At 35.4% G+C, this 27,621-nt stretch overlaps 2 protein-coding genes, 1 long non-coding RNA gene and 1 other non-coding gene across 4 annotated transcripts; all 4 read right to left on the minus strand.

Annotated features, from left to right (window-relative positions):
• Window positions 1-65: 65 nt before the first annotated feature.
• LOC120190645 lies at window positions 66-23,002 on the minus strand. The gene is made up of 3 exons (XR_005522628.1): window positions 22,991-23,002; window positions 8,044-8,048; window positions 66-235 (listed from the first exon to the last, which is right to left on the minus strand). It is a non-coding gene; the product is annotated as an uncharacterized LOC120190645 (long non-coding RNA).
• TRNAR-ACG lies at window positions 745-817 on the minus strand. Its single transcript has one exon. It is a non-coding gene; the product is annotated as a tRNA-Arg (tRNA).
• On the minus strand, window positions 17,006-20,909 carry LOC120190642 (3-oxoacyl-[acyl-carrier-protein] synthase I, chloroplastic-like). Its single transcript, XM_039193690.1, has 7 exons — window positions 20,395-20,909; window positions 19,235-19,666; window positions 18,566-18,739; window positions 17,930-18,043; window positions 17,738-17,839; window positions 17,327-17,393; window positions 17,006-17,193 (listed from the first exon to the last, which is right to left on the minus strand). The coding sequence occupies exons 1-7, from the start codon at window positions 20,857-20,859 to the stop codon at window positions 17,126-17,128; spliced, it is 1,422 nt and encodes a 473-aa protein (XP_039049621.1). The 5' UTR covers window positions 20,860-20,909; the 3' UTR covers window positions 17,006-17,125.
• A 3,201-nt stretch (window positions 23,003-26,203) lies between the features above and the next one.
• Window positions 26,204-26,794, minus strand: LOC120190527 (agamous-like MADS-box protein AGL61). The gene has a single exon (XM_039193599.1). The coding sequence runs from the start codon at window positions 26,792-26,794 to the stop codon at window positions 26,204-26,206; it is 591 nt and encodes a 196-aa protein (XP_039049530.1).
• Between the last annotated feature and the right edge of the window lie 827 nt (window positions 26,795-27,621).

Genomic DNA, 27,621 nt, shown 5'->3' on the forward strand with positions numbered 1-27,621 from the left:
ATAAAGGCCTTTAATCATTTAATTGATGTTTGTTCACAGAGAAGTTCATGAAGAAGCAAATCAAGCGAGGGAGAGGGTGTCCGAGCTTAAGTTGCAAAGCCGAGAGCAAGCAGCAGCTCGTCGCGAGAAACTCAGGCAGGCCTATCTTCGGAAACAACTGGAGAAGCTGAAATCTGTATCAAAAACAGAACACACTTGATTGGGTAGATACGGAAAGGTGATTTGTGCATTGCTTCTATTAGCAAGGATTGGGCTTTAAGCTATATGAGTAGGTTCCTTTGTCAAAGCACAAGCATGGCATAGGCAACCTCATTGGTTCTTTCAGCAATGAAAATGGAGAACACCCCCCCTAGTACCGGAGTTTGCAGCATTGGCGTAGGGAATAAATTTGAGTTCCCAACAGAGCGTTTTCTTTAGCCAATGAACATATTATAGGATGTTAACTCAGATTTTGATTAATTTTAGAATGTCAGCTGGTCACATTTGGTAGAAGTAGAAAGAATATATTGGGTTTTAGCTATGTTTTGTAACTGTAAATATTAGGCAATTGAACTATTTGCTGAAATCTATTTCATGGTATTAATGATTGATTTATATGGCAATGGCTCTTTGTTATGAAGTTGTTTATGTTGCGAAAACAGAAGCAGAACGTTGAAGGCAGTTTCAAAAAAATTTGATGCCTTCAACGTTGGGCTTGGTTCATGGAGTCTTGGATGGATCATAAAAACAAGGTTATACAAATATCGACTCCGCTGGGGATCGAACCCAGAATCTCTGGTTCCGTAGACCAGCGCCTTATCCATTGGGCCACGGAGTCTTACGTGAATGCAACTCAGATATTTATTTACTAATCTCTTTATCAACTTCAAGAAATGAAGATACAAAAGACGAACCCATCCTTTCACTGTTATGTCGTTTCTATGATGTAAGAGTCTAAGATCCATTATAAGATCCGGTCCATATGAGTAACAAACAATTCCGTAGTTCCCCCCCCCCCCAACATTTATAAATTACACTTAATAAATATTCTTTAAGAGGGTGGCCGATAACAAGATTTTGAGGGGACGACCATGAGAATACCTCCACCTGTCATCTGTCCGGTCCTCCATGAGGATAGTTTAGGAGTAGGAGTTTGATCGTTTATAGCATAGGTTAAGCTCTTTTTTCACCCAAAAAAAAAAGTGCATTGTGCTCCAAAAAGTTACAAATTATTTACGAAGAGAGGTGCTAAAGAAACCAACCACTGCCAATATATTATTTAATCATACATATTTTTTCTCCGCTTAATTTGTATTTTTAGGCCACTAGTATTAACCCACGATACTTGTATATAAAATGATGCCTTAAGATGCCCAGATAATTCTCTAACTTGTTCCCCATTTCCAACTTGTCTATAAACCGATTGACAATGATCAAGGGGGAATGAGAATTATTTATATATAAAATACTCACGTAAAGTTGAAGTTCCAATGAATAATTCAACCAAAACCCAATTATATAATTTGGTTAGAACGACTAATCAGTCCAGGATGGTATTCAGTTTACAAAGGAAATAATTAGATGACAACAGAGTACAGTGCCTTGGAATGATTTTGTTTGTGATTAAACCGCTGGCAAAATAGTTATATAATTACAGTGACGCAGCTTGGTCTATAAAAACCATTTGAAACCGGTTTCATTTCGGTTCAAACATATAGCTTCTCTCAGTTGGTGCTATTTGTTTAGCTGAGTTGGTCAGAAATGGAGGGCAGAAAAATGAGTATGATTTTGATTGCCTACATCACGCTTCTCGCTGTTTTTGCGAGCGGAGTGGCAGCCTTGAGGGAGGATCAAGGAGCGATTGCACCGTCACCAATGGAGAGTGGTGCAGTGGCTATGGGTGTTCCGGTTGTACTTGTTGCTGCCTTGGCTTCTATGCTCGCATTTGGCTGCTTTTTTTTTTTTTGAATTTCCTCTTTTTTGCTGCTGAATATTATTGTCCAAACTCTAAATCTTTGTTTCGTTCTGTATTGCTCAAGTTCATTCCAAGCAACAGTTGTGGGCGGTGGATGGATATTGAATAATTCATTCTTCGTTCTCAAGTTTTTTTTTTTGATAAATATTTCTTAAGTAATTAAATGTTAATAAAAATTTTAATTGAGTATTTTCCAAGGTTAACAACTTTTGTTTTATCATTACGTTACCAGATTTCCTGATATACTGCAATTCTGGAGAAAAAAATGTCTTCTTTATTTTGAAGAAATGATTAACTTTCTGCTTAACTTTCAACTTTGCACGAGCAGTTGACAGACAAATATTGGTTTCCAAGTTCTAGCTATGATTGGAAGGGTTCCACCAGTCTACATGTAACACCCTCAACCCGTATCCGACCCGGATACAAGTCTGAGGTGTCACATTGACTTTTCTAACTTTAAACTTTTAACGAAAACCAATGAAATTTAAAGCTTCTATTAAAATAACATTGTCATTGTACACGAGTTAACCAAAACAAGACAAAACTCCTCAGAGCATTTGTAACTACCACTTTTCTTACATGCCAACACACTACATACAACAAAATACCTACTGTGACTTTACTTCTGATCTGATCGCTGAGTAGAGATAGGTTGATCTGCAAATTCCTATTCTTGATTCTCCTGCTCTTCGAAACCTACGTGTAAAAACACTTACACGCTAAGTCATAGACTTAGTGAGGCATAATTACATAATAAAGAATTACTAAAATATAAACAAGTCGTCTACTATCCAAACACAATTATACTATCATACCATCACGTATTATACCACATATGAGCCAATATAAATCATAATAATACCATATTAAGATACAATTATATACATCCTCGTTATGTCTTATTTAAGCCCATATATACTATTGAGAACCCAAGGGATACGAGTATTATGAGGTTGTGCACACGTATTCTGTCACCACAGCTCAATGAATGTTCCGAAGGACCTATCCAGAGGTCATAAAGATCCTCGGTAACTATCCAGAGGTCATAAAGATCCTCGGTAACTATCCAGAGGTCATAAAGATCCTCGGTAACTATCCAGAGGTCATAAAGATCCTCAGTAACTATCCAGAGGTCATAAAGATCCTCGGTAACTATCCAGAGGTCATAAAGATCCTCGGTAACTGTCTATAGGTCCCGAAGAACCTAGGTAAACTATCCATATGTTCCTTAGAACATAGGTATACTGTCCATATGTCTCGAAAGACATAGGTAGTTCTTTGACTCTTAACATACCAACTATACTTACAGTTCTCATAACTCATATCATGGCATTGTCTTTTACCTTATTACGTATTCATACATCATATCACATTTTCTTTTTCTATAGCTCTTTATCACATGTTCATATGATCATCTTATTACCTATACCTTTTTATATAACCATTACATACATACATACATACATGTCATCATTTATGTTTTTATCATAATCCTATAGTATTATCCTTCATCTCTTTTATCTCTTGTTCATTTTTCATCCAATAACTTATATAAATGTATATATATCACGTATACTAGTTCCTAGGTCCCATCACACTAGCATATTTTCATATTCTTTCTTATGTCCTTTTCATACTTCTTATTTCATATTCTTATGAAATCATATTGATCATTTTAACTATTTCACATATTTAACACATTTATCTACATATTTACACAACTCATATAATATATATATACTGTAACATGTCAATACATATGCTCATTCATACATATAAACCATAACAAACACAGCACACACACTTCATATACCTAATATAGATATCTCGTAACTCATTCATATATAAGCTCTAATCTGAAAAATAGATTTACCACAATCTGCATAGTATATCCCATAATGTATATGGTATGAATTCATATCATATTTAATAATATTGAATGAATCATGTATCAAGATATTAAATCTAGACTTATCGCAAGTCTAAAACTGAATATACTAACATAATCATGTATGCAATGCACTCACCTTAGCCTTGTTTGAATTGAATCAATTCTAACCCTTCGATTACTTTGAAGCAAAGTCACGTTCAATATCTACATAAGCATAATTTTCAAGATGATTATCAGATGCCTAAGTCTTGAAAAACCTCTAATAGCCTACCAATTTAAGGGATTAATAGTTTAGTCTCTCTTTCTTTCTTCTTCTTCTTTTTTTCATTATGGGGGAATCGGTTCCCCCTGGGGGTATCGATTCCCCTCTAGCATTCTGGAAATTCATATTCGTTTGAGGGGGAATCGATTCCCTTTGAATGAGTACCGATTCCCCTAGCCCAAAAATCCCATTTTGAGCTCGAAAATCACCTTATTTCAGCTTAAACCTTCCTATTTCACTTCCTTTAATACTCCTAACTTTAATACACATACTTAAACTTATTTCTATTCCCTAATCACTTCTTTAACTTCAAATCTAGTCATTCCTATGTAATTGCAAAAATTATACTAGTTTTGCAACATGTTCAAATTCTTAATCTAACACTTCCTATCCCTTAATTAACTTGATGACAAGTCAAATTCAACTTCCAATTCTCAATAAACTTTATTTCGATATTTCAAAACTTCAAATCTTTAAATCCTCATAAACTCTTAATTTTGTGTTTTTAAAGCAAATTAATCTTTCCTTAATCTTACTTAACATCTAATAATCAAAACTAAACTTAAATTTCAGCACATAATCAGCTCAAGAGAACTCACCTTTGCTTGGCTTCACACGTGAAGAAGAAGAAGAAAAAGAAGGGAACTCTGGAAACCTCTAAACTTTGTTTCCTTCCTTCCACGTGTATCTATATATACCATATATTATTATTATATTTTTCTTTTCTTTACAAATGACCATAATATCCTTTCATTCCTCATTCTTTTCAATTTGATCTTACACCTCATTTCTCATATAAGTCTTTAAACCACTCAATTATTCTAATTTAAATCACCAAATTTTGAAACCTTACAATTTAGTCACTAACCCGGTATTGAGGATGTTACAAATCTCTCCTCCTTTTAAGAAATTCGTCCTCGAATTTCCATTACACATATCGATAAGAACATATCTTTCAATGTTCTCATGCTCTTTTCTCTACTTTATCCCATTGCAATTTGTAATGAATGATTTACTTTCACTTCCCAAAGAACCCAATCCATTTCTAATTACCTTATAACCATACCCAATCTTATTCCATCATTCTATAACTCAGAACATAACCCTAAACCTCTTCAAATGTTATTAAACGTATACTTTACGAAATCAATCATCTTTTCATAACATTATCTACCATTTCCTTACCCCCTATCAACTTATAATTCACACTTTACACCCCTTTTTCATTTAATTCCCTATATATACTCCTTTATAAATCACTATCTCCTTACTTATCCCTTGAGAAATATCTCCATTAGATTAACAGAGAATTAAATTCCCTGAATTCGAATGTAACACTTCTAACATATCTTGTTTACTTTAGCACTGTACCTTAATGGAATTGTCACTACACTATTTCTAAAAAAAAATGACTTCTAACTAAATTCTCAATTCTCTTACCCATTCTCTCTCTATATGGTTATACAAGCTCATATCAACTAATCTATAAAGCATTTACTGTACAATAGAAGATACCTGCTATTATCTCTGGCTCATTGTCTTCACTGATATTGAGATTATATACTCTAGCCGTAGAGCGCATTTCCTGTTGAGTAGAAAATTCTGTCTGACTTCTTCCTCTACCTCTACCCCGTCCTCTCTAGGATATCGAAGCAGATCGCTCCAACTGCATAGGCTTTCCTGTCCCCAATGGACAATCTCTCATGAAATGTCTTATTTCCCCACATCGAAAACAGGCTCCAGATTCAACTCTACATGCCCCACCATGATATCTCTCACAAATCTGACAGTGTCTCTTCCATCACCAGACTTTCCTAATTGAGTCTGTCTAGCTCTCATCTGATTTGATCCTCTAGCAGAGGATACCACTGATTCAGACCTTACTTGGTATTGGAACCCAGAATCTCTATCTCTCTTGGGTAGTACAGAGCTCGACGAAGCCCTCGTTCTTTTGGAAGATTGAGCTTTCTGATCCCGTAGTACTTCAACAAACCACTCACATGCTTCTTTCTCTATCCGAATCAATTCGGCCGCGAATCGACTTAACTTGTTGAATTCACACTCATATTCATACACAATGCGATTCAGCTGTTTCAAATTCAAGAATTCTTGCTTTATTTCCTTAATGATCTGATCTCCTATATACTTGTGCTTAAACTCTTCTAAAAACAAATACCATGTTTTCTGATCATTTGGCATCCTATGAATAACATTCGTCCACCAGATTCTCGCTTGCCCACAGAGCAAAGAGACCATCCCATCTAGTTTCTACATATCAGAGCAGTGGAGTCCCTCTAACATGATCTTTACATCATTAAGCCAAAGGTCCGCAACAACAGGACCTTCTTCGGCTTCACCTTTGAACTCTGGAGCTCCTAATCCCTTTAACTCTTTGGCTATATTAATCCTCTGCGTTGAGGATGCAGGAGTTTGGAAACGTGTCAAAATAGTGCCCAACGTCTTGAAGAATACATTTTGATCTTGTACAGGCACTCCAAAGGGTGCCTGTCCTTCACCTTGCCTGGCCAGGGCAGGTGAATTACTACTTTCAGCTAATATATCATCTCTCGCTTCACCCCGAGAGCTATCTTGTCCTGACATCTAATAAGAGATAACCAAATATTTCTATCAGCTAAACAACATACTCATTACTCATATCAGATCAGAAGTTCTTACTACTATGTTGGCATGAACACTTTTTAAGACACTCTAGACTCCGGTTCATGCCGAGAATCGACTAAACCATAGCTCTGATACCATTAAATGTAACACCCTCAACCCGTATCCGACCCGGATACAAGTCTGAGGTGTCACATTGACTTTTCTAACTTTAAACTTTTAACGAAAACCAATGAAATTTAAAGCTTCTATTAAAATAACATTGTCATTGTACACGAGTTAACCAAAACAAGACAAAACTCATCAGAGCATTTGTAACTACCACTTTTCTTACATGCCAACACACTACATATAACAAAATACCTACTGTGACTTTACTTCTGATCTGATCGCTGAGTAGAGATAGGTTGATCTACAAATTCCTATTCTAGATTCTCCTGCTCTTCGAAACCTACGTGTAAAAACACTTACACGCTAAGTCATAGACTTAGTGAGGCATAATTACATAATAAAGAATTACTAAAATATAAACAGGTCGTCTACTATCCAAACACAATTATACTATCATACCATCATGTATTATACCATATATGAGCCAATATACAGCTCAATGAGTTCCGAATGACCTATCCAGAGGTCATAAAGATCCTCGGTAACTATCCAGAGGTCATAAAGATCCTCGGTAACTATCCAGAGGTCATAAAGATCCTCGGTAACTATCCAGAGGTCATAAAGATCCTCGGTAACTATCCAGAGGTCCCGAAGAACCTAGGTAAACTATCCATATGTTCCTTAGAACATAAGTATACTGTCCATATGTCTCGAAAGACATGGGTAGTTCTTTGACTCTTGGCATACCAACTATACTTACAGTTCTCATAACTCATATCATGGCATTGTCTTTTACCTTATTACGTATTCATACATCATATCACATTTTCTTTTTCTATAGCTCTTTATCACATGTTCATATGATCATCTTATTACCTATACCTTTTTATATAACCATTACATACATACATACATACATGTCATCATTTATGTTTTTATCATAATCCTATAGTATTATCCTTCATCTCTTTTATCTCTTGTTCATTTTTCATCCAATAACTTATATAAATGTATATATATCACGTATACTAGTTCCTAGGTCCCATCACACTAGCATATTTTCATATTTTTCTTATGTCCTTTTCATACTTCTTATTTCATATTCTTATGAAATCATATTGATCATTTTAACTATTTCACATATTTAACACATTTATCTGCATATTACACACTCATATATATATATATACTGCAACATGTCAATACATATGCTCATTCATACATATAAACCATAACAAACACAGCACACACACTTCATATACCTAATATAGATATCTCGTAACTCATTCATATATAAGCTCTAATCTGAAAAATAGACTTACCACAATCTGCATAGTATATCCCATAATGTATATGGTATGAATTCATATCATATTCAATAAAATGAATCATGTATCAAGATATTAAATCTAGACTTATCGCAAGTCTAAAACTGAATATACTAACATCATGTTATGCACATGCACTCACCTTAGCCTTGTTTGAATTGAATCAATTCTAACCCTTCGATTACTTTGAAGCAAAGTCACGTTCAATATCTACATAAGCATAATTTTCAAGATGATTATCAGATGCCTAAGTCTTGAAATTAACCTCTAATAGCCTACCAATTTAAGGGATTAATAGTTTAGTCTCTCTTCTTTCTTCTTCTTCTTTTTTTCATTATGGGGGAATCGGTTCCCCCTGGGGGTATCGATTCCCCTCTAGCATTCTGGAAATTCATATTCGTTTGAGGGGGAATCGATTCCCTTTGAATGGGTATCGATTCCCCTAGCCCAGAAATCCCATTTTGAGCTCGAAAATCACCTTATTTCAGCTTAAACCTTCCTATTTCACTTCCTTTAATACTCCTAACTTTAATACACATACTTAAACTTATTTCTATTCCCTAATCACTTCTTTAACTTCAAATCTAGTCATTTCTATGTAATTGCAAAAATTATACTAGTTTTGCAACATGTTCAAATTCCTATTCTAACACTTCCTATCCCTTAATTAACTTGATGACAAGTCAAATTCAACTTCCAATTCTCAATATAAACTTTATTTCGATATTTCATTCAAAAACTTCAAATCTTTAAATCCTCATAAACTCTTAATTTTGTTGTTTTAAAGCAAATTAATCTTTCCTTAATCTTACTTAGCATCTAATAATCAAAACTAAACTTAAATATCAGCACATAATCAGCTCAAGAGAAAACTCACCTTTGTTTGGCTTCACACGTGCAGAAGAAGAAGAAAAAGAAGGGAACTCTGGAAACCTCTAAACTTTGTTTCCTTCCTTCCACGTGTATCTATATATATACCATATATTATTATTATATTTTTCTTTTCTTTACAAATGACCATACTATCCTTTCATTCCTCATTCTTTTCAATTTGATCTTACACCTCATTTCTCATATAAGTCTTTAAACCACTCAATTATTCTAATTTAAATCACCAAATTTTGAAACCTTACAATTTAATCACTAACCCGGTATTGAGGATGTTGCACTACAAATACCAATCGCATATTAGAATTACCAGTTGAGGTAAGAATATCAAGGTATTAGGAAAAATTGATAAACCGCACGTTAACGGTTTTCTCTGGGTGCACGTTAGCAGGGCTAACGCGATCTGAGTTTTCATGTGCGATCTTGACGGTTTCCGAAGATTTTTCGATCGGTTTTTCTGCTCTGATTCTTTCTTGACTTCTTTCAAGATGAATGGTGGCTTTATGGATTGGAGGAAGTTATTTGGGAGCACTGTTGAACAGACTCTGGAATATTTTCCCCCATTGGCTTGAGAAGGGTCTCCGGTTCCTTCGGTCCAGCCGCCCTCAGAGGTTCTCGAGGCAGGCATCTCTGAGGGGAAGCTGTCTCTGGTGGGGAAATTTCTTGGACCAGTTCCGTCATTTGCCTCCTTGAAGCGTATTGTGGACATGTTGTGGAAGACGGTTCTGCTAGGCTCGGGTGTACAGGTCAGTTTTGCTGGTAACAATTTATTCTTCTTCTCTTTTAGTTCTGAATCTGCCTGTGACTGGGTTTTAGAAAACGGGGCCGTGGCATATTCAGAATAAGCCTCGAATTTTGAGAAAATGGGAACCGAGCATGAAGCGTTTAGATTTTGACCTATCTCGTATTCATGTTTGGTTCCAACTCTATAATGTGCCATTGGAGCTTTACTCAAGAACGGGGTCTACATTGCCAGTGCGTTGGGTGTGTCTTTGTCTATGGATTCAATGACTGCATCCAGGACAAGGTTGGAGTATTCAAAGGTTTGCATTGAAATTGGGGTGAAAGATTCGATTCATAAGTTTGTTGATGTTGTACTGAAAGATGGTGTTGTTGTTTTGATTCGAGTTGTAGTCCCTTGGATGTCGCCTTGTTGTTTGAGATGTAATGCCTTTAGCATAATGAGAAAATATGTCCAGAGGTGCTTAAGCCTCAACCTGCTGTGGTACAGGTTTGGAGGAAGAAGGGGGTAGATAGATGCTCTGAGGCTGCTGCAGTTGGTGGAATTGAGGTACTTCAGGAACCTAATCAGCCTGCTGGAGAAGTTTCAGGAAGTTGGGTGAGCTCTCAAGTTGAAGAGTTGGTTGAGGGCTTGATGGAAGAAGCTAAGACTATTAGTGAGGCTCCAGTGGAAGGGATTGCTGCTTTGCCTGCTGCGGTGGACCTTCCTTCACTGCAAGTCTCTTCCCAGAAAAAGAAGCCTAAAAGGAAAGGTAAAGATAAAAAACAGTTAACTGGATCTTCTAATCGGTTTTAGGTGTTGGTTGCAGTTGCTGGTTTAGAAGGTGCCAGGAAGCCTCGTGTGGCTTCTATGGGTGTTGTTGCCCTCTTAAATGAAATGAAAACAAAAAAGAAGGACTTCATTGATAAGTCTGAGGGGACTGCTATAGGAATGGTTAGAGGAGAGGCTAATCCTGCCCAATGATAGCTTGCTTCTGGAATGTCAGAGGGTTTAATAACCCCCTGAAGCAAATGCAAGTGTTTTCGCGGTTGGGAAAGTTTAATGTGGACATTATTTGCCTTATGGAGACTCGAGTGAGGATTGTTAATGCTAGTAGATTGATTGACTATTATTCCTTGGATTGGGATTACTATACCAACCATGAATATTTTAACAATGGCATATTGTGGATTTTCTGTAAAAAGGGATTTAATTTTATTGTTTTGAAAGTTTTTGACCAATCTCTATCTATAGTTGGTGAGATTGGTGGTCATAGCTGTGTAATAACAATTGTCTATGGAAATAACAATGGAGCTGACAGGCTACACCTTTGGAGACAGTTGGATGAAGTGGGCAGCATGGTGGGGGGATCATCTTGGCTTGTGGGAGGTGATTTTAACATCTTTACTAAAGCTGAGGAAAGCTCTGATTTTGAGAGGCTTGGATCCTATGACAATGCTGACATGGAGTGTTTCAGGAGCTGTTTTTCCTCCTTGGTGCTTTTTGATCATCCCTTTGTGGGGCCCCTATTCACTTGGTCTAATAAACAACAAGGGAACTTTCTGGCTCGTAAGTTGGATAGGGTCCTAATTAACACTCGTTGGCTTGAGGACTTCCCAAATTCCTTTGTTGAATTCAAGGCCCAAGGAGTGTCAGACCACTGCCCTGCTTTGATTTCTTTTTATAAGGATAATCAGGCTGATAGACCTAAGCCATTTAAGTTTTTTAACTGTTGGGCTAATCATAGGGACTTCAAGAATATTGTTAGTGAATCCTGAAAGCTTGAAGTGATTGGCTCTCCCATGTTCTGCCTGTTTGCTAAGCTCAAAAGACTTAAAATTGAGACTCAAAGAGTTCAATAAGTGCTACTTTGATGATATATCCAGAAGGGTTAGGGTTAAGAGAGATCAGCTTGAGCAAATACAACTTGCAAATCTTGCACAAGCCAGCTTTTATAGTGATGAGGAAAAGGCAGTTCAGCTCGAGCTCCATGAACTTGAGGTGGTTGAAGCTTCTTTCTACAAACAGAAGGCCAAGGTGCACTGGTTGAAGGAAGGCGATAGAAATACCAAGTTTTTTCACTCTACTGTGATAAGGAAAAAGAAGAAAAACACTATCGGAATGCTCTATGCTGAGGATGGTTCTCGGTTGAACACTTTTGAGGCCATGTCTTCTGAGATGGTGAGATTTTACACTCAGCTGCTTGGTACTGAAGATGTTGAGGTTCACGGCTGTGATGTGAACCTTCTCAAGAGCTTACTGGATTATGATCTGCCTTGTGGTGCTGCTGCCCTCCTTGTTAGAGAGGTTTCTAATGATGAAATTAAAGCTTCCCTATTTAGGCAAGGGAATGAGAAGAGCCTAGGGGCATGATGGGTTTACTGCATACTTTTTCAAGGTAGCTTGGGATATTGTACAAGAGGATTTCCTAGCAGTCATTAGAGATTTTTTCCAGAATGGATCTCTGTTTCCTGCCTTCAATGCCACAACTATTACTTTGGTTCCTAAGACCCCCAATGCAGGTATGGCTAGGGATTCTCGCCCTATTTCTTGTTGTTCGGTTATTTACAAAACTATCATTGGTATAATTGTAAATAGATTAGCCTGCTTATTCCCTGACATGATTTTGCCAAATCAGTCTACATTCATCAAAGGGCGTAGTATTGTTGATAACACGCTTTTAGCTCAGGAATTTGTTAGGGGTTACTCGCACAATTCTCTTTCCCCTAGGTGTGCCCTTAAAATAGACCTAAGGAAAGCCTTTGACTCTGTTAATTGGGTTTTTTTGATGAATGTCCTTGCTGTCTTGGGGCTTCCTGAGGTGTTTAGAGGCTGGATTTCTACTTATATTACTGGTGCTATGTATTCTGTGGCTTTTAATGGGAGTTTAGTGGGCTATTTTAAAGGTAAGAGGGGAATTAGACAGGGTGACCCACTGTCCCCTTACCTTTTTGTTCTCATTATGAATGTGTTGTCCTATTTGCTAAATGTTGCTGTTAGGGATGAACTTTTTAGATTTCACCCCAAATGCAAACATGTTCTTTTTACTCATCTTAGTTTTGCTGATGTCTTGCTCATTTTCTGCCATGGTACTGAGGATTCAATTTTGGGTGTTGTTGGGGTCCTTGAGGTCTTTTATAAGATGTCTGGCTTGCAACTTAATGTTGGTAAGTCTGAATTGTTTGCTTATGGTATGCATGAAGGTATCTTGAACAGAGTGCAAGCTGTCATTGGGTTTAAGTTGGGCAGGTTCCCTGTTAGGTACCTTGGTGTGCCTTTAGTTACTAGGAAATTATCTGCTAAAGACTATCTCCCTTTGATTGATAAGATTAGGGATAGAATGAACATGTGGTCCAAGCTAAAGTTGAGCTATGGTGGTAGAATACAACTTCTCCAATCTGTACCTTTTAGTATTTCAAATTACTGGTGCAGGCAGTTGGTTTTGCCTAGTGAGGTCATTAGATAAGTGAAACATCTTTGTATGAAGTTTTTTTTGAAAGGGTGAAAATATTCCTGCTAAGGGGGCTAGAGTTAGTTGGCAGTAAATGTGTTGGCTGAAGTCTTAAGGTGGATTGGGTTTAAAAAGTCTGGGTTGTTGGAACAAGATGTGTTGCTTCCTATTGATCAGGAATATTTTAGCTAATGTTGGGTCTCTCTGGGTGGCCTGGCTTAAGGAATATGTCCTAAAGGGGGCTATTTTTTGGGAAGCTAGTTACAAGCCACAACTCAGTTGGATTATGCGGAAATTGTTCAAGCTTAGGAGTTCAGCTGCTGATTTGTTTGGTGGTTTGGTGGACTGGAATGTGGTTAAAAGCAGTTGGGTGTGGGAGAAAATGAGGGGCATAAGGGAAAAGGTAAGGTGGGAGCATCTAATTTGGTTCCTTTTGCACATCCCAAGATTGTCCATTATTGCCTGGATGGTTATTCTTAATAGGCTCCCAACCAAGGACAAGCTCATTCATATGGGAATAGAGTCGGATAGACGCTGTGATCTGTGTTGCGATGGTTTAGAGAGTAGGGATCACCTGTTCAACGATTATACATTTGCAAGAGGGGTCTGGAGCAAAGTTTTACAGGCTTGTAGAATCCCCTGCAAGCTGCTGTGTTGGAACGATGCCTTGGCCTGGGCAGAAACTAACTACAAGGGGAAGTCCTTGCTAGTCTGCATTCTGAAGCTAGCTTGGATTAGTCTCTTGTGCTTTGTCTGGGAGGAACGCAATTTTAGGCTCTTCAGAGGTTGCTCTCGTGTTCCTGATGACGTCTTTGATAGCATCAGGAGGACCGTTAGTGCCAAGTTGCAAGGCTATAACATAAACAAAGCTAACAAGGTCAACCTTCAACTCTGTGTAGAATGGAACATTGGTTAACGGACTGGTGCCTGTTGTGTCTTGGGATCTATCTGTTAACCCTTCTACTGAAGTTTGGTTATTTTTCCTCTTAGCTTGTTGTTTTTGGTTCCTTTGGTAGCATTAGTCGTGTTGTTTGTTTAGACTTGGGTCTGAGGTCTCTAGTTGGGGGGCCAGTGCTTGTTTTGCTTTTAACAGTTGGTTTCTCTTGTAATTTGTAGCCGTTCTTTTGGGTAATAAAAATCAAATTATCCAAAAAAAATATCAAGGTATTTGTTAGCTGATTATGAAAGCATACCCTTGCACTGGAATTGGCATTTCTGCGATTTGCATAGGCTGTTGCAATTTGTTCTGACGCCTGCAGGCGATAATACTTTAGAGTAAGCCCTGGTTAAGAGTGTTAAGAATGGTCAGGGGTCTTTGGATAGACAACTTAGCATCCAATGAATGTTTCTTTTATATGAGATGTAGCAGAATTACCATGCACAGCATTTCCATTGATTAAAACAGAGGGAAGAGAGTAATAAACTCAAATGAGGATAATATACAAGGATTACTGAATAAACATATATAGTAAAAGACAAGAACCACAACCTCATCAGTCAGCTCAGGTTGAATCCTGTGATTTGCATAATGAATATACTTTTTGAGGAAATTTATGGTAAGAGTATCAAACTACCGACCAATTTCTGCTTTTTTCCCATGTTGCATTCGATTATACTTGACAAAAACAGAAGAGTCAGTGTCAGCTTCATCTTCTCTTCCAGATCTTGAACTTCTTCCATCGAGAGAGATGCTTCACCTGCATCATTAGTTACCTTAGTAGGTATATGTGTCACCAGTCTAAAAGCACAAGAAAACTCTTTACCTACCTCCATCAATAGCTGAGCGAAATCGATGCATTCTCATTTCTCAAAACATGCTCAGAGATTTGACGATCAATATAAGCATCCATTTTATCCAATACAATAAACAAAAGATCAAAACGAGAAGAGTCAATGAACGAGCATACTGCAGACTGATCCAACAATTAATATCAACTCAAGGCTTGTGACCTTGCTAGTGGAGTAAAAATGCATCCTAGCAACCAAGTACTTTGGGTCAATGCTTTTAGCAGCTTCAGTCACTGCATCGCAAAATGGTTGCATAAATTCATTCGGATTCTTCAGAATTCTAAGAACTCAGAACAGTGAACAAAAACCTAAATTAGTTTAATAAGTGAACGCTTAAAGTGAATGGGGGAAAAGGAAGAGAAAAGGAGAGAAAAGACAGCGGACCTAGGAGCCAAGTTGTTAAAAGTGTGGAGTCGGAGATGTCGACGATGAGGCGGCGGCGCGTGTGATTTATCATTGCCTTGATTTCATCTTGGTAAATCTGATGTATGAAACAAACAGCAATGGAACATTGGTAAGTTAATAATAATACATTTAAAAAATAGAAAAATAGAAGAACAAATAGAAGAACAGGGATGGGGGAAAAGTACATCTTGGGACAAGAATTAGTTGATATCTTTCTTCCTATCGGCATAATCTTAAGCTCCCAACTCCATTTTTTTTTCTTTGCCTTCTTACTGTACTACAGGTTTGAAAAGAAAACACAAAATGTTAATTTAATGAGCTTTGTTTTCTTTTCATCTTCAGTCCTAAGCCCTAGTTTTGGCGGGAAAGGCTGCGAGGATGACCCCAGATTGGCAGGAATTAAGATTTAAGTTTTATATTGTTTCAAAATACAACACCGCCGGCTAACTACGGGGGGAAGTTTTCTCTGGTACAATTACCTTAAAATACGATTAAAGAAATACGTTATTGATTTTATTATTTTTTTAATAAAATTAATAAAAATTATCAAAAATATTATTAGTTCTACCCAAAATATTATTTAGAAATAATAATATTTCTAGTAATTTTTTACCAATTTTATTAAAAAAATAACAAAACCAATAACATCTTTTTTAATCATATATAAGTAAATCTATACTTAATTCCATGACCTAATGGATAAGGCGTTGATCTACGGAACAGAGACTCGGGGTTCGATCCCCAGTGTGGAGTCGGTACTAAATACTTATTGGGCCTCTCATGAAACAAATTACCGGTTATGATCCCGAATACTGTTTTGTTAAATTATTTTTTTAAAGATTTTGTAGAAAAACAATGAAAATAAAATCACCCTGGTTATGATTTTGGATTTTTTTTAAATTATCTTTGACATGAATGTTGATTACATATATATTAATTTCATTTACTAATACTAAATAGCTTTGCATATAACAAAAAATGAATGTCCTTTTTTCCCATATGTATGAGGTAAGGGGAGGTAAGATAGTAGGCTACTCCCAACACCAGGTTGAGAGCAGCTCCCGTAAGAGACCTCCAAATTATGAAATGCCCTCCGTGGGACTTGATCCCACGACCTCAAGGTTAAGAACCTTGTGCTCTACCAACTGAGCTGGAAATGCTCTCATAATTATGAGTATTACATTTTACACACGTGATACAAGGTTAAATAAAAAATAATCACAACATAGCACCAAAAGAGGTTATGGTCTACACTAATTAAACTACTTCAATGATTAAAAAAATATTTATCATTCTTAAAGATTTTAAGTTCAACCACTAGAGATTGCAATAGGGAAAGAATTTTTATTGTAGAATGATTGAATTTTTTTGCATAAATTAATTAAAAAATAAAATATGCCATGGCCGTTGCTATGCGTTAAGGCGCGGATTCACCCAATACTTATTCATTTCAATCAAACGAAAAAAAAACAATTAAATTGAAAATACGCCATGGCCTCGTACTATTTTAAATGTGTTGAAAAAAACTACGCGCTCATTGTTCCAATGCTAAAAGCTAAAATTTACCTTCAAATTATTCTAACACTAACAATAACAAAGTTGCTCATGAAAAGTTACAAGATTCAAACAGCCTCAACAACCCAGCCCACTCGCCAAGATATATAATCATCTTCTCTAACAAATGCACACTATACGGGATTCGGACTTTCATGGCTTGAAGGCTGAAAATGCCACCACCGAGTTGTGTCCACCAAATCCAAAAGAATTTGAGATTGCTGATTCAAGAGAACTTGGTTAGAATTATGGGCTCTGATTCAAATCTATTGAAATCAAGTGTAGACAGAGACAGGCTTGAAGAAACTGAAACAGCAACTTTCTTGAAAACTTTGAAAGGATGAGGAGTCTTACCAACATTAACCTCGTGCTGCTGCTTCTTGTTGGCAACAGTGTCAAACTCAACCGATGGCTCTGGATCCTGCATTAAAAAAAATTAGCACTTCAAGTATTTGAAGAGTTACCAAAAAGATAGTCATTCCGACGACCATTGTTGCAGACTTGTAAAGATCAAGTAGAGGAAATAGTGCACAAGTAAAACATAAAAAATTTGAAAATAAGAAAAGGTCAGGCGGGTTTTGGTGCTCAAATAAATCAAATATTTGGGACTCGGGTGACAGATTGAATAGAAAGTAGAGATGGGAAATTACTGTAAATATTCTTTTAAATGAAAACCATTACATGACCAAGACACAAAATCTTAAGTTAGTTTTAAAGAACTTTATAGAGTAAACATGGTACATTAAACAAGAACCTGGCACATACAAATTGATTTAAGGAGGGATGCAACCATCCTGTGGTAATGGCTTTCACAGTGGCAATAGCTTCTAAACCACCCGCTGCACCCAGACAATGCCCTATCATTGACTGAAACAAGAAGCAAAGAAATAAGCCAATAACAAGAGAGCAATGTCACATTATGTTCATCTTAAATTTTGCGAGAGAAAGAAAAGGTACCTTTGTTGCATTGATTTTGATGTCAGATGTATACTTGAATACCTTTTTAATAGCATTTATCTCAGCCAGGTCACCAGCAAGAGTAGAAGTTGCATGCGCATTGATGTAGTTAACCTGAAAAACATAACTTGCTTAGTTCGCTAATTTTCTCACCTTTGGTGTTGAACAAAAATTTTAGAAAATAATTATACTATGACCCTATTAATTTGCGCTTCGCATCTGAAGTAAACAACACTGTTAATCAGCGACTATAATGACACAACTCGTAACCAATAGGTCATAATTCTCTACAGTCTCACTTAAATTAAAACTCTGATCTAATAGATAAAAGAGAAGGTAATTCAATACACATTTTGTGGACAAGTCAAAGACTGCCATTGAGTTCACAGTTCACCATAAAACAGAGAATTTGGTGGTCTTATTGGTGTGTGCGAGTCTGTGTCTGTGTTTGAGTATACATCAGAGAATCTGTTGGTTCTATTGGTATATATATTCCAAAATGCCTGCACAGGAGTTGGCAAACCTAGATAGAAAGAAACAACATAACATGGGATATGAGCAATATCTAGAACCCAGAACAACCTAACTCCATTTTCCCACATATTAAGAGACTTGGTTGGAAAAACATAGAATCACCTCTTCGGGAGACACACCAGCATCTTCAAGGTTTTTCTCGATGCATGTAGACACCCCGAGACCATCAGATCTTGGATCAGTCATGTGATAAGCATCACAATTAACAGCTCCACCTAAGTACTCAGCAATAATTGGGGCACCTCTTTTCATTGCATGTTCCAGGCTTTCCATTACCTGGAAAGAAGAAAAAATAACTCATTATGAAAGGCCATGGCCTTCCCCCTACATCAAGATCAGTCACCAAGTAACAATCAAACCAAGAATCTAAGTAGAAAAGCAGCATCCATTCACTCGAGACTATCTGACATTAATCAAGAAGTTCAAAAATATGATAAAAGAGGGGAGATGTATGCAAGCATAACTGTAAATGTTTTCACCAGTTCCCCAATCAGTGAGAATTAGGTTCCATCAGTATCAAACGACACACTCCAATGGAAAAGATTTTGATATTGTAAAGTAACAACATCTCATTGCAGACAATCGCATCCCCCACCCCCAATAGCCAGTTTCCCCCATCAGACCACAGTTATACCCTAAAGCCAACCCCGTTCTCTTAACAACAGTATAAAGGATTACCAATGGAGCCAAAACAAGTTGCTAACCAGAAATAAACAACTTAACTAAAATGAATATAAATGGTGCATATATAGGAATAGCATGTGAAGTTACCAATACTCCGGCACCCTCACCCATAACAAAGCCATCTCGACCTTTGTCCCATGGTCTTGAAGCAGTTTGAGGATCATCATTTCTTTGAGACAATGCCCTGCAGGCCACAAAGCCCCCCAGCCCAATAGGAATAATTGCAGCCTCAGTTCCACCAGCAATCATCAATTCAGCTTCACCTCGTCGGATGTGATTGGCAGCAGCATAGAAGCAATAATTGGAGGTGGCACAAGCAGTTGAAATAGAATAATTTGGACCCATGAGACCAAGCTCAATTGCTAGCAAGGCAGATGACATGTTTGTTATAGCATAAGGAATGAAAAATGGTGTTATTTTTCTATAACCTTTCTCTATCAGATTTTGGACGCCATCGGAAAACACTGTTAGACCACCCATACCGGTTCCAACAAGCACTCCAGCTCGCTCCTTATCAATCTGCAACAAACATGAGATTCTTTAAGCAATATAGGGAGAAAAAATTGAAAAGAGCATTGTTAATGAAGCTCCAGTAAGAAGAACCGAAGGTAAAACACAAAATAAATTAAATAGCAAGTAGATAAGCAAAACCACCAGACCAGAGAAAGAACAAGAATAATGAATCCAAAGTCCTGTAAACACTCTTATGATTATAATAATAGATTTCACTTCCAATATGTCTTCTTTTTTTCTTTTTGGTACCTTCTCATTATATAGGGTAGGGAATCATCCATAAGGATAATAAACTAGATCAATAATTTTATTTTATCCACATTTTCAAGGGCCTAGTTCTGGGAGATTGATGCATAAGAAAGATATCACAGCGATTTCATTGTTTATCAAAACCGATACTATAGAACATACAACCCAAGTAAATATGTTCACACACACGCGCCCAAAAAAAACGAAATATGACATAAAACAAATCAGCGAAGTGGCAAAATAATGCCATAAAAACAATGGAGTATTAAGCACAAGAAGCATCAGGTTCTGTAAGTTAAACTAAATCTTGCTAAGACTCAAAAGTGATGCAAATAAAGAACCAACTCATTCCCGTAAATATCGCAAAGGCAAGACAATAAAAGAATAAACTTCGGGTATGTAATTCAAGAATAAAACATGCAAATCACTAGCAAAACAGCCCAATTAACAAAACCCAACAACCAAAAACCCTTAAAAAAACTCACCTTAGCTAACTGATCGCCCCCGAGATCGGCATCTTCCAGAGCCTTCTTGCCCGCAACAATGCAGTACCTCAAGCAATCGTCAAGTCGCCTATCGTTCTTCCCATCAATGTAACCCTGAGAAGTGAAACCCCGGATCTGACCGGCGAACCGAGTAGGAAACTTGGAAGCATCGAACCGGTCGATGGGTCCGATCCCGCTTTCTCCAGCCAGCAACTTATCATAGTAAGCATCTACATCGTTTCCAAAAACGGAAACCAATCCCATACCCGTAATAACGACCCTTTTCTTGGGGTCCTTCTCACGCTTGGGAGCAGATACGGTGGGGGATGAAGCGGTGATGGAAGAGAATTTCTTGTTTGGCCTGGGTAAGAGCTTCGATACATTGGGAAAATGGTGATTCAGATTGGGCTTTTGGAGAGGTTTTAGAGGAGAAGCTCGAAGAGATGGAGCTTGAAGAGCTTCCATGTTTCGTGGGAACGGGGATGTGCTTAGAGGCCGATATAAACAAAGTGAATAAAGCAACGGATAAGAAGGAAAGGTTATAGTGTATATACATATACATATAGTCACAGGCTCAAATCTACTTCGGCTGCACTTACGACTTGCCAGCCGCGCAGGCACTAGGGACAATTTTGTATATAGTGAGCATAATTGGCCACACGTTATTATCATTTTATTTTCTTCGTCTGGTTTCTCTCTATTCGATTTAAAAAATCATTTTTTTCAATAATTTAATTACTTTTTCTTTTACTAACGCAATCCTAAATTATTCGAACTATAAGTTATTTTTTATCTTTTAATTTTGAAATAAGTAAATTGTTTTAAATATAAATAATTTAATCTTTATTAATTTTCAAAGTGAATAACGAAAGATATTAATTTTATAATTAATTGCTTTTAATCATTTATTTTAAAAAAGAAAATAGTCCTTTTAAAAGATATTAATTAACTTAATTTTAATCTTAAAGGAAAACATGGATATCTTTTTACCTATATTGCTTATTTAATTTTGCAACGCAATCTTTTAGATTCACACTCATATATATATCTAATGTCATATTCTACTTTATTTAATTTTAATTAAATATTTTATCAATTTTACCAACAACCAACTTATCTATTGGGATAAGGCACTAGATCTAAGATCAATGGTTTGAATTTTGTTGTTTGTGAATAGAACAAATTGGATTGCGAGGGTCACCATTGTCTCTACGGTATTCGATTCAGATTAGTTCATTAAAATATTCGTATACATATTTTTCGATTTTTTAATCAAATATCAAATTATCTTTTTTATAAATAAGTATACAAAAGTATTTTAAAAAAACTCCTAGAGCTAATTAATTTTCAATTGATTAACATAATAAAATTATATAATGATTCAAATATTTTATAAAAATACTATAACTAAAAATTCAAAACTATAATATTAAAAAAATAGATTATCCAAAACAATTATTTAATGAACTAATTAAAAATAAAACTCTAAATAGTAGGATTCAACTTTAAATAAAACTCGTCTGAACTTGAACAAATTAAAGTACGAATCTCCGCCGAACATTTAATACAAATAGCTTCGTCCATCTTAAGCGTATCACAGTTGATTGGTGATAAAATTGTTAAATGTCTGTCGTTGCAGATATATATGATCTAGCCAGGCTTGCCAAGTACTTTTAGTAGCTTGTGTATAGATATTATGACAACAATTAACATTAGTGTCGTTTGGGTAACCAAGTTTTTTAGATAAGTAAAAATTTTATTATCCAAAATAGCAAAGTTTTGCTACAATCCAATTAACAAAAGAACACTATGCACAATTATACAAAAAAAAACAGTGATTGGAAGAACTATAAGCCCCAAGCATTACAAGGATTAGATTAGTACTATCAAGTATATTGAAGTTTTTCCCCCTAAGACTAAACCGAATAGCATCAATGATTTCAATAAGTAAAATTTCAGCATGTCTTGATCGTTTCTGGAAGATACGCTGATTCTTTTCTTGCCAAACAGTATAAATAAAAGCAGACCAAACAATTTTTAGAATGAATGTGAGAAGAGACTTTCCTTTCAATGAATTGATTGCTGTAGTAACCTGTTCCTCCCAAGTCAAGTTCGTAAGATTCATTCCATTCAGATTCAAGACAGAATTCCATAAGCAAGCTGTCAGAGAACACTCGGAAAATAGGTGGTTTATTGTCTCTTGAAAACTGTTACAGATTACACAAGCAGAATTAGTGTTAATTCTCATTCGTTGTAAGCGGTCTCTAGTTGATAATCTGTCTTGTAAAGTCATCCACACAATTAATGAATGTTTCGGAATATGCATGGGAAACCAGATGAGCTTATGTCATGTTACTTTCTGTCCTTTAGGTCTGATTTCATTCAAATATCTTTAAGCCAAAAAGTGTTGTAAATAAATGGAAATGCATCAGCCCTCATTTTTAAGATACGTTTGATGCTCCAACTAACATTTGAAGCAGGTTCAAACTGCCATAAATCAGTATCCTTGATATTATTGTTAAAAATTTAATAGAACTGTTACAAAATGATTTTTTATAAGTAAATTACATCATTTATCACTCAACTATTTTTTCACTCCTATTTTGGTCACTAAAGTTCAATTTTTTAATTTAATTATTTAACTTTCAAATTACTCATAATTTAATCACTCTAACTTTCAAATTTAATTTTTATTTTTGAATTATATATTAATAAAATAATAAAATAATTTCATTGCACAAAAATTATTAATAAAAATAGATTAGAGTGATTAAAACATAAGTAATTTAAAAGTTAAGTAGTTAAATTCAAAATTTTATAACTTTAGTGACCAAAATAGGAGTAATAAGATAATTAAGTGATGAATGATGTGATTTACCCATAAAAGTACCATGCGCAACAATTTCATTAAGTTTTGAAGGACTGAATACTAAAATGAAAACAAAAAAGTATAAGTTAAGTATGCTTTTGAAACAAATAAAAATTTAGGTAATAAAATAAAATAAAACTGATAGTTTAGGTATTAAACGTATAGTTTACCCTATAATTTTATAAACAATATTGTGTAACAAAAAGCAATTATCAATTTTGTGCAAGTTACTGGTCCAAGATTAGCCTTCATTGATTGCCAAGAGTAAGAACTGCTGCTTTAATATTCTCTTTCCATCCTTTTGTGGGCTTCCCCTGATCCCCTGATACTTGTAAATTTGAACAGGGGGATCGACCACTTTTCTTTGTTTTGTTTAACAAAACAATTAAAATCCAAAGCTCGATGCATATTTCTAGCTTTTATAACTTAATTTTTAGTTTTATAAGTAATTAAATTGAGTAAATTATCCAATATTGACAGCTCTATTTTCGTGATTCTGGGAATCTTGTGTCTGGTAATGATTAAGTAGGAACTTTGCTTTGTCAAATTTCCGTATCAAAACCCAGGTCAGAACTTTGAAATCAGAGTAATGTTATGCACCTGAAATTAAAAGAAAGGAGGAAAGAATTTGCCAGAAGGTACCAGATACATGGTAGATCTTACATAAAATCAAAAGTGACAGCCGCAACAAAGATAGAAGAAACAGAGGGTAGCCACCAAGTAAACAGCCTCTAAAACCGACACAATCTTGAAACGTACATCGTCGATGAAAGAGAGTCTCATGTTTAGCCTCTTCCACTTGAAAGCAGACCCCCAACACTTCCACCTCCATGCTTCCTTCTTCATCAGCCTCTTGAATAACACCCATCTCTTCCTGCTTCCCATCACTTTGTTTTTAATGAAAAAAATCGTCGTTGGTTTTGATCTTTGGTTAGACAGGAAGAGAATTTGAATGTCGGTTTATATATTGGAGGAAAACTTCAGTTTCTACGGGGATGTCTAAGGTAATAAGGAATCGTCCGTGAGTGGAGAGGGCATTATTTTAGTTGAAAGTCAAGGTTAGCCAGCTTTATACGACCAATCTCCCCGCGTTTGTATGACTCCAAAAAGTTGAATTCATTTATTTATGGGTAAATTATACAAATGATCCCCCGACTATAGAATTGTTTTGTTAAGTCCATCAACTATTATTACAAAATGGTCGTTTAATTATAGTGCACTATTTTGTTGAGTTTCCATACTATTAAGAATTAAAAAAATAATCACCTAACTATGGAGTCTTATTTTGTTGAGTCTTCTGACTATTAAAAGTTATAAAATGGTCATCCGACTATTCATATGTTTCAAATTCGTCATTTTTCTATTAAAAAAGTGATGATCGTCTGAGCTTAACGTCCACCTATTGACCAAGATATGATAAAATCATATTTTAATGATGTGTACTGACAATTTCGTTGCTTTCAAGCACTGGTTCGCTGACATAATGTTTTAAGCACTATCTCGACTAAATAATGTAAACAGAGAGTCAATCCACAAAATACAACTCAAATGGTTATATGATAAGATCTTATCATATCTCAATCAACAAGTTAACATCCAACTCATACGGTCACCAACTTTTTTAAGGAAAAAGACGAGTTTGAAACATATAAATAGTCGAGTGATCATTTTATAACTTTTAATAATCAGGGACTCGACAAAGCAATACCCTATAGTCAAGGGATCATTTGTGTACTTTACCCTTTACTACTATTATCGGTAATTCAAGGAAAAAGTAATTTTATTAAAAAATAAAATTAATAATAAAATACATACTGTATTTAAAACTATTTACGATATCTTTTCAGCAAGTGAAAGAAAAAAAGAATATAACAAATTTAAAATATTATTATATATTTTTAATATATTAATTAAATAAAATAAAGATAATAAAAAGATAGTAGAAACATTTTGTTTTTTTATGAAATTATTTATTTCACTACTAATATATTAAATAATTATCTTATAGGAAATGTAAATTATTTATTAACTACTTTTTTTTCTTCAGGAAGAAATTTAATTTCATCGGAATGCAACTATCTCGCCCAAAGCCACCACGAACCGGTCCATCATTAGATAAGAAGAAAGCACCGAGAAGGTGTCCTTGCGCGTGGACTCCTACCGTTCAAATCGATTGTTCTTTGTCATTTCCACGATAATTAACTCATAATCTTACATTTTAAATGTTTAATTAAGAATACAAATAAAGTGATTTTAGCAATCAAATGGATGGTTATTATTTATAAAAATTCTGAATTTGAGTATATCGTTTATACGGATATTTAAGTATTCACTATCAAATAATTAAAAATCTTTCAGACATATATTATTTTATAGAAATTACTTATATTAATCAAAAAATTGTTTAACTAAGGAGTAATAACATTGTTGCCCCTTGTACTTTAAGAATCATTCAATATAGTGTATGTGCTTTCAAAATATATTTTATTGCCATTTAAATCTTTCATTATTTCCATGTATAAATATTATATCACCATTTAAACCCGTCATTATTTTCATGTATAAATATTTTATCTTATTATTCTAATATGATAGCAATTTCAGCAACATGTTTCTTCAGTTGGTTACTTACTCTATCCTTTTGAAACTTTCACATCATTTTGTTGGCATAATTTAATAGTCTTAAGTAAAGCTATGATTCTAAATTTCTAATACCAACCAGTTTGGAGTTAATTTAAGTAATATCTATGTACTGAAATTGCCTTATGTCAAAACTCTGACAATTCAATGAATAAATTAGTTTGCTAATGAAATTTATGTAAATTTAGTTTTTTTTTCTCTTCAAAATTTAACTATTGAATTCTTAGTTGACAGTGATTTAAAATACAAAAACATTTATAAATTTGAAAATCATGTTTCCAGACACTAGATATGCAATAATCAGATAAAGTCCCTTGGAGTAGATGTATTGAACTGAGCAGGATCCCTCGGAGTAGGCATTAAAGTAGTCGCTGCAATCTTCTTGCTCCTGCTGATGTAGAGCTGGTCGAGAAGCTCTGCAAAACGAAGCTCTAGTTCTTCTAGCTCCTTGGGGTTAAGTTGATCGATGGGAGTTTCCCACCAAAAATGACCTTCTCTCTCACCTGCATTCTGAGCAAGCACCTTCGCTTTCTCTTTGGCTGCATTGAGTTTGCTAGTCACCTCATTATATTGCTGTATTATCTGATTGATTCTCACCTTTCGTTGATCCTCAACAAGAGTGTGAGTATTATCACGTGCAGGCAGAAAACTATTATCCATAATACGGCTAGCAACTGATTCCATTGAGGGGTGACAAAAGGAAAAGGGTTTACCTGCCGGTGAGAAACAGATAAAAAGAACATCAACACCGCATAATATTGCTATCTCAGCTATTTTCTTGTAGATACCAGATCGGCGTTTGGAAAATGTGATCAATCTGTCGTCCTTTTTTTCAATCATCTTCATCTCAATCTTTTTTCTTCCCATAGTTTTCTTACCTAAGCTTGCCATTGCTGAAAGATTGACAAATGAAGCAAGAAAGAAGGCTGAGAAGGTTAGAAATTGAGAGTTTAGTGTAGGATCAGCTAGTTAAATATGCTTCTTGAACTCGGTTTTCATACTTGTCTCATCGATCGTATATAAATATTGCCTTCTCGATCAGATTTGTTTGCATATTATATAAATCAGTGTTGGATTGATGAATGCATTGCATTTGTAGTGATAAAGAAGATTTGGTTCCATCATATGGGAACAGTCTGAATAGGTAAAATATCACCTTTCTATATTTGTTTTTTCCTTCCAAATTAGGGTTTTGGGGTGATTATATTTCTATATATGAAGAACAAATTCAAAACGGTTGTGAAATTGACTTGGCATTTGTCCGGGGTTGGTATTAATCGTATTTGTTCATGTAATGAGCTCCCTTGATTTAATATATGATTTAACTACGGATTTACATTCCATAAAAGTATAAAAGAAAATTACAAGTAAACAACTAGTTTACAAAACACAGTAGAGGATCAATTTATAAGTATGAAGAAAACTTTATGTATATAGATATAGTATACCAAGCATGCAATATGAATGAACAAAAATGATCAGATTTGAAAAATTCCCAAGTTTAACTTTATTGTTTAGTGATATTTTTCTAAAGGTAATTACTGTTTTGATGGGCTAAATCTTTTAGAAAATGATGTGGGAAAAAATTCATAAAATAATGTATGTTTGGAATTAATTGCTTGAATAGGGAGTTTGTTATATTGGGATCCAGAGTCACATCGGGAGCATGGCGATCATGGTGTGTTGCATGGAACACCATACGTCTTCACCCTTGAAAT

Source organism: Hibiscus syriacus, unplaced genomic scaffold (assembly GCF_006381635.1).
Source record: "Hibiscus syriacus cultivar Baekdansim isolate YM2019G1 unplaced genomic scaffold, ASM638163v2 tig00116962_pilon, whole genome shotgun sequence".
Classification (NCBI taxonomy): domain Eukaryota; kingdom Viridiplantae; phylum Streptophyta; class Magnoliopsida; order Malvales; family Malvaceae; genus Hibiscus; species Hibiscus syriacus.